Source organism: Oryctolagus cuniculus, chromosome 7 (assembly GCF_051225735.1).
Source record: "Oryctolagus cuniculus isolate XC-2025 breed Fujian yellow rabbit chromosome 7, ASM5122573v1, whole genome shotgun sequence".
Lineage (NCBI taxonomy): Eukaryota > Metazoa > Chordata > Mammalia > Lagomorpha > Leporidae > Oryctolagus > Oryctolagus cuniculus.
In genome coordinates, this window is record NC_142873.1 from 71,110,686 (window position 1) to 71,122,870 (window position 12,185).

Consider the following 12,185-nt stretch of genomic DNA (forward strand, 5'->3'; position numbering starts at 1 on the left):
AAGATTCAAAGAGCCAGTAATGCATTCATTATAGAAGGCATAAATGATTATAATTTTTTATTGAAATAAATTTGCAAATGCTGAAAATAACCTGATCTGGAATATGAAGGACTATAACTTAGTAACTTCAAAGATTTTCACCTTCTTTGAACTTCTATGATCCTATTAAATGAATATATACATTTAAAAAAAACCTCTATGGAAAACTCACCTCCCAAATGTTGAGAATAGATGGCTATTAAGGAAAGATTGAAGAGTATGGAAAACACATTCAGACACAGATTTACATTAGCACTATGTAAGAGAATCTCATACCTGGCTTCTAAGTAGCGTCCAGTAATCAGCAGCAAACCTCTAAGTGCAATAAAAGTGTCTCTTCCCCAACAGCGAAAAATACCAGAAGAAAAATGAGGTAAGCCTAACAGAAAAATATAACAGAGTAATATGTTAGTCATAATAATACAAACAAACCCAGGAACTCCATTACTACAGAGGTTACTCAAAACCTAGGTTATAAGGATAAGCACAGAAGTCAGAAAATCCTCTAAAATTATTTGCAAAATATATGTGTATACTTAGTTGACTTTTGTAAAATGAGCTTCCACAGCCTTATCAGATTCTTAAAGGAATGTATGACCCAAAAGAGATTAAGAGGGGTCAACACTCGCATAGTGGGAAAAGCTGCCGTTTGCAGTATCAACATCCCATATGGGCGCCGGTTTGAGTCCTGGCTGGTCCACTTCATATCCAGCTCTCTGCTATGGCTGGGGAAAGCAGTACAAGATGGCACCCACTCGGGAAACCTTGAAGAAGCTCTTGCCTCCTGGCTCTGAATCTGTGCAACTCCAGCCATTGCGGCCATTTGGGGAGTGAAAACACTGGATGGAAGACCTCTCTCTCTCTCTGCCTCTCTGTAACTCTGCCTTTCAAATAAATAAATAAATCTTAAAATAAAATAAAATAATAAATCTTAAAAAAAAGACACAGCCATAATGTTTTTAAAAAAACAGATTAAGAACCAGTTCTAGCTAGTGAGGGATACTTATCTGAATCAATTCAATGTGTATATTTAAACACAGATAAACATTCTTCCAATAAATTTAACTTAAATATTAAAAGCAGAGATCAAATTAACACATAAACATTTAATATAACAGTAATTATGCATTTTTAAAAATTCTACTCTTGGGGCCAGCGCTGTGTCGCAGTGGTTTAAAGCCCTGGCCTGAAGTACCGGCATCCCATATGGGCGCCAGTTTGAAACCCAGTTGCTCCACTTCCAATCCAGCTCTCTGCTGTGGCCTGGGAAAGCAGTAGAAGATGGCCCAAGTCCTTGGGCCCCTGAACCCCTGAGACCGGGAAGAAGCTCCTGGCTCCTGGCTGCAGATCGGCACAGATCCGGCTAATTAGGGAGTGAACCATTGGATAGAAGACCTCTCTCTCTCTCTGCCTCTCCTCTCTCTGTGCAACTCTGATTTTCAAATAAATAAATAGATCTCTTAAAAAAATTCTACTCTGAATAAGGATAATAAATCTAAATATGAAATGATTAGTTTAATTGTAATTCTTATTTATTTGAAATGCAGAAAGTGGGGACAGAGAAAGAGAGAGAGCCCTCAACCACTGTTCACTTCCAAAATGCCTGCAATAGTTATGGCCGGGCCAGACCAAAACCAGGAGCCTAGAATCTGGTCTTCCACATGAGTGTCAGGGACCCAGGCATTCAGACCTATCCCCTGCCCCCTCCCACAGTGCACATTAGCAGGAAGCAGGAAATCAGAAGCAGAATTCGGATTTGAATCAGGCATTCCAGTATAGGTGTAGATCTCACAAGCAATGTTTTGCTTTTTTTTTTTTTTTAAAGATTTATTTATTAATTTGAAAGGAAGAGTTATAGAGAGGGAGAGGGAGAGGCAGAGGCAGGGAGAGAGAAGTCTTACATCCACTAGTCTACTCCCCAAAAGCCCAGGGATGGGCTAGACTGAAGCAAGGAGCCAGGAGCTTCATCTGGGTCTCTCACGTGGGTCATCTTCCACTGCCCACACAGGCCATAGCAGAGAGCTGGACTGGAAGTGGAACAGCCAGGACTTGAACCAGCACCCAGATGGGATGCCAGTGCTGCAAGCAGCAGCTTAATCCACTATGCCACAGTGCCAGTCCTATTTTTAAAGACTGATTTTATTTATTTGAAAGGTACAGTAACACAGAGAGATGGACACAAAGAGAGAGATCTTCCAGGAGCCACAAACTCCACGAGTTTCCCACATGGGTGGTAGGGGCCCAAGTACTTGGTCCATCTTTTGCTGTTTCCTCACTTGCATTAGCAGAGAGCTAGAATGGAAATGGATCAGTCAGAATCCGAACCAGTATGGGATGCTGGCAAAACAGTGGCTTAACCTGCTGCTTTGCGATGCTGGCTCCCATGTGGTATCTAACTGCTCCAGATAGCTACCTGTGGACTGTCTGTTAAGATGTTGGTTAAGACACTCATATCCCACACTGGAGTGGCTGGGTTCAGTTCCCAGTCTTGACTCCCGACTCCAGCTTCCTGCCAATTCACAACTTGGGAGCCAGTGGTGAATGGCTCAAATGATTGAAAATCGATTGCATAGGTTTTTTTCATGATGTACATGTTCCATGAACTTTTTGAAGTCTCATATCCTCTTAAATAGCAGCAGTACATAATAAAAAAGTATGAGCTCAATATTTTATGTATGGGCTTCTGAAAAGTAGAGTTTAAAACCAAATTTTTCACATTCATGTTTCTTCTACTATGGCCCAGTTCAGTTTCATGAGCATTTGTCTTTGGCCTGCCCTAGCTCCAGTTTTTTGGAGAGTTAACCAATAAGTGGCAGCTCTCTGTTTGGTGGTCTGCTTTTCAAATAAATAAAATAAATATATTAAAATTAGCCCCCTCCTTATATAAATGCTTGGTGTACAGTTATAATGAAATACTAAGTATAGTTATTTTTTATGAGTATGAAATTTTACCAAGCAGCATAAACTCTTGGATAAAATCATGGGTTTTTTTTTTTTAAATAATCATTTGCCCTTAGCTTTTCCTCTTTGAATACTACTTATACATTTTGATCTTACACATAATTTCTTACCTGCAGCCAGAGAAACACAACATTGCTCCTTTTCTTTTGTGATCTCATTTAGCCTATATGGGACATCCGTAAGTGAAGGTGAAAGAAGTGGCAGAGAAGGGAATTTTCCTACTCCACACATTTGGACTGAACCCAGAGAGAGGTGTTTGACAAAGGTTGAACCAGTCTGAACAAAACTGTAACAGAAGTAATGGGCATTTAATATTATTTGTGGAAATACAAAACTTTTTATAGTTTTTATCTTACTTGATTTCTTTATTTAAACAATATCTCCACACAAATATGTAACAATGGTAATATCAGGTGAAAAAATTTTAATTTGGTTAGATTTCAAAACCACTTTCACTTTACTCATGATTTTAGCTGGCTTTAGTTCCATGGCTGTTGTGAAACAAATAGTAGGGATGAAGTTATATTCTTCTTGAAATTATGCCAATCTGGTGGTTCTCACTGGTACATTTCAATATGTGGTTTCATTTTGGAAATTTCATCATTAATGGCAAATTTCACTCATAATAACAGAACATTTTTTCTCTTACTAAAAAACTATAAAAAGAACTGTATATGCATATTCTAGAAATGTATGAATTGTAGTTAATAAATAAATGAAGTGCAGCCAATGAATACATAGAAGCAAATAATATAAAACATTTTTCCCAGTAATATATTTTATTAGCTTTATAGAACAGATTTTAGTATCTTTAAGTTTGTTTTTAAATTTTCCAGATGAAAGAATGTTAATAAATTTACTATCAACTACAGAGTTTTTCAGCTTTATGGATCTGTGGTAATTCCTCATACTTTTAAGAGCATGCATAAAGTGACTTTCTATATATTTCTACACAAGCAAACCTATGTACTCAAGCTTTATTGGGTATACCTTGACATTTGCTTCCATGCTATATCCAGAAGAGTGGTGTATGCACCAATTAATATAGCATCAAAGTAACATGGTATAAGATAACGTGGGATCTGCTTCAGGTAGAAGAACATAGCCTGCAACCATTTACCAACCTGTTACAAAGATAATTTTAAAAGTTAATGTGGTATGTTTACAGGCTAGGTAGGTGTGTGTGTGTGTATATATATATATATATATATTTTTTTTTTTTTGACAGGCAGAGTTAGACAGTTGAGAGAGAGAGACAGAGAGAAAGGTCTTCCTTCCTTTGGTTCACCCCCCAAATGACTGCTATGGCTGGCACACTGTGCCAATCCAAAGCCAGGAGCCAGGCACTTCTTCCTGGTTTCCCATGTGGGTGCAGGGCCCAAGCACTTGGGCCATCCTCCACTGCCTTCCTGGGCCACAGCAGAGAGCTGCACTGGGGGAGGAGCAACCAGGACAGAACTGGTGCCCCAACCGGGACTAGAACCCGGAGTGCCGGCGCCGCAGGAGGAGGATTAGCCTAGTGAGCCATGGTGCTGGCCTAGGTAGGCATATTTTAAGAGCCAAATCTAAACATGCAACTTTACCATCTAGTAATTTATAAACCAGATTTTCCTTTATTAGAACTGAAAGATGATGAAGAGGGCAAAGTGGTTCATGTTAGAAAACAAGGTCAATATGGAAATATAATTCTTGTAGGGCTCTTGATTTTTTTTATTTGGAGTAGAATATAGCTCTACTTACTTCAGCAATAGTTCCTGATCGTGAAATAAGCCGGCCACTGACATAGTCAATCATCCAATCTCCAGACCGCAAATTATCACAGAAAGGGTGTCCCAAGTCATTCTTTGGTCGTATTTCTGCCAATACGGACATTAACCCTGAAATTTGGAGAAACATATTGTTGTGTTATTGGCAGAGTCAGTATGTTCCCACATTCTAGGCTGCTGCTAATCACTAAATGATTTGAGCATATACAAGGCAGATAAAAGAGCTGTGTCTTCCACAATGGCACTTTTGATGGCTGAAGAGAAGTGTGGCAGTACTGGTTTGAACCATATTGAAGGGGAGTACTGTCATATGAGTTATGCATACCTTTCCAAGATTCATAACTTCTGGGACCTGTCTTATTTTTTTGGATTTTAAGACAACTGGCATGGCTTTGCTGTTCTAAGGCATACAGGGAAAGAAAACTGATAAGCCTATATCTTTTCATGGGGAAAAGTGGTGGAATCATTAACATTCAGGCAATATTTAAAGAAATCAGAGAAGTGGTTCCAGACAGAATAAGAACATCTATGGTGATGATAAGAATAAAGGCTGTTTTGGAAGGAATCTTTTATAAATGATGAGCAGTACTTGGAAATAACCAAAGTATCAAAGTGGTAGCAGATTCTAATATTTTAGAATAACAGTAGTAATTTTATCACATAATAAGATAGTCACTTCCACTGTTAAAAAATCATATTGTGGGGCTGGTGCTGTGGCACAGTGGGTAAAGCCGCTGCCTATAGTGCCAGCATCCCATATGGGCACCAGTTCAAGTCCTGGCTACTCTACTTCCTATCCAGCTCCCTGCTAATGTGCCTGGGAAAGCAGTGGAAGATGGCCCAAATCCTTGGGCCCCTGGACCCATGTGGGAGACCCAAAAGAAGTTCCAAGCTCCAGCCATTGCAGCCATTTTGGGAGTGAACCAGCAGATGGAAGATCTCTCCTTCTCTCTCTCTCTGTCTCTGACTCTCTGTAACTGCCTTTCAAATAAAAAATAAATCTTAAAAAAAAAAAAAAGAGGTGACTACCTAAATGCATTTAAAAAATAAATAAAAATAAAAACCCATATTGCTTTCACTTACTTCATTTCTACTAAACTTATTTAGCTAGAATTTAATGAATTTTGCTGTGTATGTGGCATGTTATGAAAAATTAAAAATACATAAATTTAAGATATATTTTTTCCTTTAAGGGGCTAAGAGAATAAAGCTTAAAACACACAAAAATATATTTTAAAATAAAATAAAGCTTATTCTAGAAATAAAGCTTAAAGCACAAAAATGTTAGAAAAGAAGACATTGTAAAATAATGTTCGAGGCCTGGCACTGTGGCATAGCTGGTAAAGCTGCCACCTGCAGTGCCAGAATCCCATATGGGTGCTGATTCAAGCCCTGGCTGCTCCACTTCCAATCCAGCTCTCTGCTATAGCCTGGGAAAGCAGTAGAAGATAGACCAAGTCTCTGTGCCCCTGCACTCGCATGGGAGACCCAGAGGAAGCTCCTGGCTCCTGCCTTTGCACCAGCATAGCTTCAGATCAGCATAGCTCTGGCTGCTCCAGCTAACTGGGGATTGAACTAGCAGATGGAAGATCTCTCTCTGCTTCTCCTTCTCTCTCTGTGTAACTCTGACTTTCAAATAAATCCTTAAAAATAATAATAATGTTCTACATATGTCAGAATTCTCAGGGAAGGCAAAATACTGCTCAGTAAATGTTACCACTTTTGAAAAATGGAGTGACATGATGGAAACAGTGTTTTAGAGAACAGATCTAACATTGACTAATCCAATGTTTTGTGAGGTAAGAAGAGACTAGGAAAGTGGAAAAGGCATTTTGCCTAGCAGTTATTATACTGGTGAAGGTTCTGGTTAACAACAACAACAACAAAACAAACAAACAAGGAAAAGAAATTTTTTGAAAAGGTAAAAAAAAATAGATGTTGGTTGTTACCCACATCCCACACTGGAGTATCTGGGTTTAATACCCGGCTCTAGCTCAAGTAGACCCTAAGAGGCAGCAGTGATGACTCAACTGAATGAGTTCCTGACACCCAAAAGGGAGCCCTGGATTGAGTCCCCAGTTCCCAGCTTTGACCCTGGCCGGACCCTAGCTATTGTGGGCATTTGAGGGAGTGAACCACTATATGAGAACTTTCTCTCTTTCTCTCTGTCTCTCTCCTTTCAAACAAATAAATAGGTTTATAGAAAAAAAAAAAGAAAAAACAAAACAAAACAAAAATCCTCAAGATATTATTAGCAAACTGGTTAGCTGACTTGCAGACAGGACATAAGTCCTACAATAGAGTGATAACTATGCGAATAAAAAGGATATGATATACCAAGAAGAAAATGGATAAGAATCCACAAGTTATAATTACTGGTGGAATGCTGAAGATGAAAGGGGCAAATCCAAAAATGGACTCCTGGATTTCAACATAACCGAATGCATACTATTTTAAGAACTAGGGAAACAGGGAAGGGAATTTTGTTTAGATGAGAGAAAGGTCAATAAAGTTATTAAGTTTGATTAATCTGAGGCTGCTAGTAACAGCCTACTGGAAATACCCCAGTGGCTGCTGAAAATATTAAACTGTCAAAGGGAAAGGGACTGGCATGAAGTAAGAAATAATGAATCAGGCAGAATGATTATATTCAGAAAGAAGGAGCAGAATCGTTTCATGAGAACGCTGAAGTGAAACACAATGGCCAGAAAAGCAATCAGAAAACAGCAAATCCACATTCTTCTTTCTCTGGGTACAATTTACTTAATGGAGTTTTAGAGCTAACAATCTCTTAATAATGAACAGCATGCTGCATAAATGCTTTCCACATACCACTCAATTAATACTAATTGTAATCCCTTGGTCACATATTATTATTATTATTGTTATCTCCATTTTACAGACAAGAGAACAGTCATGGAGAGTTAACTCCAAAGTTGCACAGCTAGTTAGTGTAAGCTAAGGAGTCTGGTTTTAAGCCTGTTTCTTAACCTTGATGATAAAAATTCATTAAAATAATTATACTGATTACAAAAATAAAACAATATAATCTAAGGCCATGTTAGAGGTATAATAAATACGTGCAAAGGTTATCTAGAGGACAAAGAAATTACTGTATAAAACAATAGTTAAGAAAGGCTCAGGGTTGACTGTGGTGCAGCAGGTTAGGCAGCTGCCTGTGATGCTGGCATCGCATATGAATACTGGTTCAATCTCAGCTGTGCTACTTCTCATCCAGCTCCCTGCTAATGTGCTTGAAAGGACAGCAGAACATGGCCCAACTGCTTGGGCTCCTGCTACCCACTTGGGAGACAAAAATGGAGTTCCAGGCTCCTGGCTTTGGTCTGGCCCAGCCCCAGCCATTGTGACCATTTGGGAAGTGAACCAGTGTTTGAAATCTCTCTCTCTCTGCCTTTCAAAAAATTAAATAAGTATATCTTTAAAAGGGGGGAGCAGCACTGTGACATAGTAGGTAAGGCTGCCACTCATGGTGCCGGCATCCCATATGGGTGCTGATTTGGGTCCTGGCTGTTCCACTTGCAATCCAGATCCCTGCTGGTGTGCCTGGGAAGGCAGCAGAGGATGGCCCAAATCCTCGGGCCCCTGCACCCACATGGGAGACCTAGAGAAAGCTGCAGGCTCCTGGCTTTAGATCCACCCAGCTCTGGCTGTTGTGGCCATTTGTGGAGGAGTGAACCAGCAGATGGAGGACCTCTCTCTCTTTTTTCTCTCTGCCTCTCTGTAGCTTTGCCTTTCAAATAAATAAACAAATCTAAAAAAAGATTTAAGATGTAAGAGTTAAATTGGTCTTGGAAGAAGAGTTAGATGGACAGAGAAAAAAGAAGTTGAAATGGTAGCATGATAAATAGGAAACTATGATTTATGATCAAGGTGTGACAAAGCAAGCTTCTTAAAGAAAAATCTAAGAAAATATTAACAACAAGATGGATTACATTGAAAATTAACCATTTGGTTCTTTTTTTTTTTTTTGACAGGCAGAGTGGACAGTGAGAGAGAGAGACAGAGAGAAAGGTCTTCCTTTTGCCGTTGGTTCACCCTCCAATGGCCACCATGGCCGGCGCACTGTGACTGGCGCACCGCGCTGATCCGAAGGCAGGAGCCAGGTGCTTCTCCTGGTCTCCCTTGGGATGCAGGGCCCAAGCACTTGGGCCATCCTCCACTGCACTCCCGGGCCACAGCAGAGAGCTGGACTGGAAGAGGGGCAACCGGGACAGAATCCGGTGCCCCAATCAGGACTAGAACCCGGTGTGCTGGTGCCACAGGCGGAAGAATAGCCTATTGAGCCACGGTGCTGGCCGCCATTTGGTTTTTATAATTCTTTCAAATACTCACTACCTAATATTTTACTATAAGTTCTCTTTATAGGATAAAAAATGCCAAAAAGGTTAAAATTAGATAAAAAAAAAGGAATAATAATATATTATATTTACAACCTAGTCTTACTTGGGGCTCAGGCAAACATACCCTGTCAAGAAACAAGTCAAGAAACATTAAGAGCTATGACGTTAAGGAATAACACTGAACTGGTAATTCTAGGCAATATTTATTGAGTTATTTCTTTTTGCTACATCTTGCTTTTACTGTTTTACATGAATGATCTCACTTAATACTCACAGTAGCTTTCTGAATTAGACAATACTCTCCACATTTTATAGAGGCAGAAAATGGGAGATAGAAGTTAACCTTACTTGACAAAGGCTGGTCAGCAAGTACAAAGTTAGAGTCATTATATGAACCCAGGCTGTCACACTCTGAGTCCAGACTCTTGTTTCTATAAAAAAGACATTGTATCAACCTAAAAGAAAAACAAAAGCAGAACCATCCTTATGCCTGCTTACCTTGCAGACCTGCATATTTAAGGGAAGACCAGTTTGGTATGTCATAGCATCCTCCACCATCTTCTTGTTCTTCTGATTCACACCGGTAAAGTATCTGATTTATCTCAGCTAAAGTTAATTTGGAGGCAATACTGAGAATTGGAACATAAAGACAACCAGTTAAATACACTGAAATTCCACTTGCTGTCAATAGAAAAGAAAGGAGAAAAATCTGAATTATAAATGCTATATAATTATATTTTAAGAAATCAGCATTAAAATAAATACCCAAAACACATGTATAAGTAATTAGGTAAAAGGCAAACTATGGCTAAAATTCAATCAGAAGGGGTTGGCACTGTGGTGCAGCGGGTTAAGTGGCTGCCTGCCCCAGCATCCCATGGCTGCTCTACTTCCTATCTAGCTCCCTGCTAGTGTGCCTAGGAAAGCAGCAGAGGATGCCCCAAGTGCTTGGGCCACTACACCCATGTGCAGACCTGGATGAAGCTCCTGGCTCCTGGCTTCGGCCTGGTTTAGCCCTAGCTGTTGCAGTCATCTGGGGAGTAAATCAGTAGATGGAAAGTCTCTCTGTCTTTTCCTTTCTCTCTCTGTAACGTTGCCTTTCAAAATAAATAAAATAAATCTTTAAAAAATTCAGTCAGAAATAACAACTAAGGAAATAATGAAGTGCAAAATTTTTAATGAATAGAAATACAGGAAAGGTTTTCTTGGTTGCTATCTTTTTATCTTATACATTTTTTTATTCTTTCCAGTTCAGATTGAGCTTATATTCCTTTATATTCTCCTAAGTAAGACATCAGGATCATTTTATACTTGTTATGTTAAACTGAAAATACTTACCAAAGAATTAGTACAAGATTAACCAGAAGTCAAAGTTAGCCACCTAAGAAAGCATGTAATCTCTATCTTTGGTTTCTTGCCTTGTTCCTTCCTGCTTTTTCTAGGGTCACACTGCCCCTAAGGTTGGCTATTGGTTGGTCAGAGGGAAGTGTAACTATTATAGCCTTAACTTCTCTTTGTGCAGTTTAGTAGTGAGATTATACAGCTGACCACACCTTAATAAAATCAAAATTGTATCCTGTGCTTCTAGCTGCTTAGGAAATTTCATTTTACGTAACTGCTATTTATGTGAACCTGTGTCCTCATGAATAAGTGTCTTTCTTTCTGTTTTAATAGTCTCAAATTAAAAAAATTCTTTGTGCTCTCTGTCTCAGCCTCTTTCCTCATAGCTACACTTTGTGAGTTGAGTCTGAGTTAAACATTAGTAAACTAGCAACATCAGTAGCCACTCAATCCTAGGGCAAATTTTTTCAACATGTAATAAGTAGATTCATTGTATAAAAATTAATGGGAAACTTACTAAATCAGAATTCTTGCCCTTGGGGCTGGAGCCACGGTGGAGTAGGTTAAGACTCCACCTGCAGCACTGGCATCCCCTGTGGGCACTGGTTGGTTCTACTTCTGATTCAGTTCCCTGCTAATGGCCTGGGAAAGCAGTGGAAGATGGCTCAAGTGCTTGGACCCCTGAACCCACGTGGGGCACCCAAAAGAAGTTCCTGGCTCCTGGCTTCGGATCAGCTCAGTTCCAGCCCTTGCAGCCAATTGGTGAGTGAACGAACCAGTGGATAAAGACCTTTCTCTCTCTCTCCCTCTGTCTGTGACTCTGTCTCTTAAATCAACAAACTAATAATTTGAGTAGTTATGAGGAGGAATGTACATTTTTATAAGCGTTCTAAAGAAACATAAAGCTGGCCGGCGCCGTGGCTCACTAGGCTAATCCTCCACCTAGCGGTGCCGGCACACCGGGTTCTAGTCCCAGTCGGGGCGCCGGATTCTGTCCCAGTTGCCCCTCTTCCAGGCCAGCTCTCTGCTGTGGCCAGGGAGTGCAGTGGAGGATGGCCCAAGTGCTTGGGCCCTGCACCCACATGGGAGACCAGGAGAAGCACCTGGCTCCTGCCATCGGATCAGCGCGGTGCGCCGGCCGCAGCGCGCTGGCCGTGGCGGCCATTGGAGGGTGAACCAACGGCAAAAGAAGACCTTTCTCTCTGTCTCTCTCTCTCACTGTCCACTCTGCCTGCCAAAAAAAAAAAAAAAAAAAAAAAAAAAAAAGAAACATAAAGCTGCTTCATCACAGACTGCTTTTAGAATGCAACTACTTTATTGGCCGGCACCACGGCTCACTAGACTAATCCTCCACCTGCGGCGCTGGCACACCGGGTTCTAGTCCCAGTCGGGGTGCCGGATTCTGTTCTGGTTGCTCCTCTTCCAGTTCAGCTCTTTGCTGTGGCCAGGGAAGGCAGTGGAGGATGGCTCAAGTCCTTGGGCCCTGCACCCACATGGGAGACCAGGAGAAGCACCTGGCTCCTGGCTTCGAATCAACGCGGTGCACTGGCCGCAAGCCATTAGGGGGTGAACCAACTGAAAAGGAAGACCTTCCTCTCTGTCTCTCTCTCTCACTGTCCACTCTGCTTGTCAAAAAAAAAAAAAAAAAAAAAAAAAAAAAAAAAAAAGAATGCAACTACTTTATTAAGTGAAGTTTGAAGTTTGAATTACGAGCTAA

General features: G+C 40.4%; 1 protein-coding gene across 4 annotated transcripts in view; it reads right to left on the minus strand.

Moving 5' to 3' along the window:
- AGL (amylo-alpha-1,6-glucosidase and 4-alpha-glucanotransferase) overlaps positions 1-12,185 on the minus strand; it is an 88,780-nt gene that overhangs the window by 36,930 nt on the left and 39,665 nt on the right. For all 4 annotated transcript variants that reach the window (XM_008263966.5, XM_008263968.5, XM_008263969.5 and 1 more), the window contains 5 exon segments: positions 9,626-9,756; positions 4,741-4,877; positions 3,991-4,124; positions 3,111-3,286; positions 316-418 (listed from right to left, as the gene is read on the minus strand). In XM_008263966.5, coding sequence (XP_008262188.1) covers positions 316-418; positions 3,111-3,286; positions 3,991-4,124; positions 4,741-4,877; positions 9,626-9,756 — 681 coding nt within the window.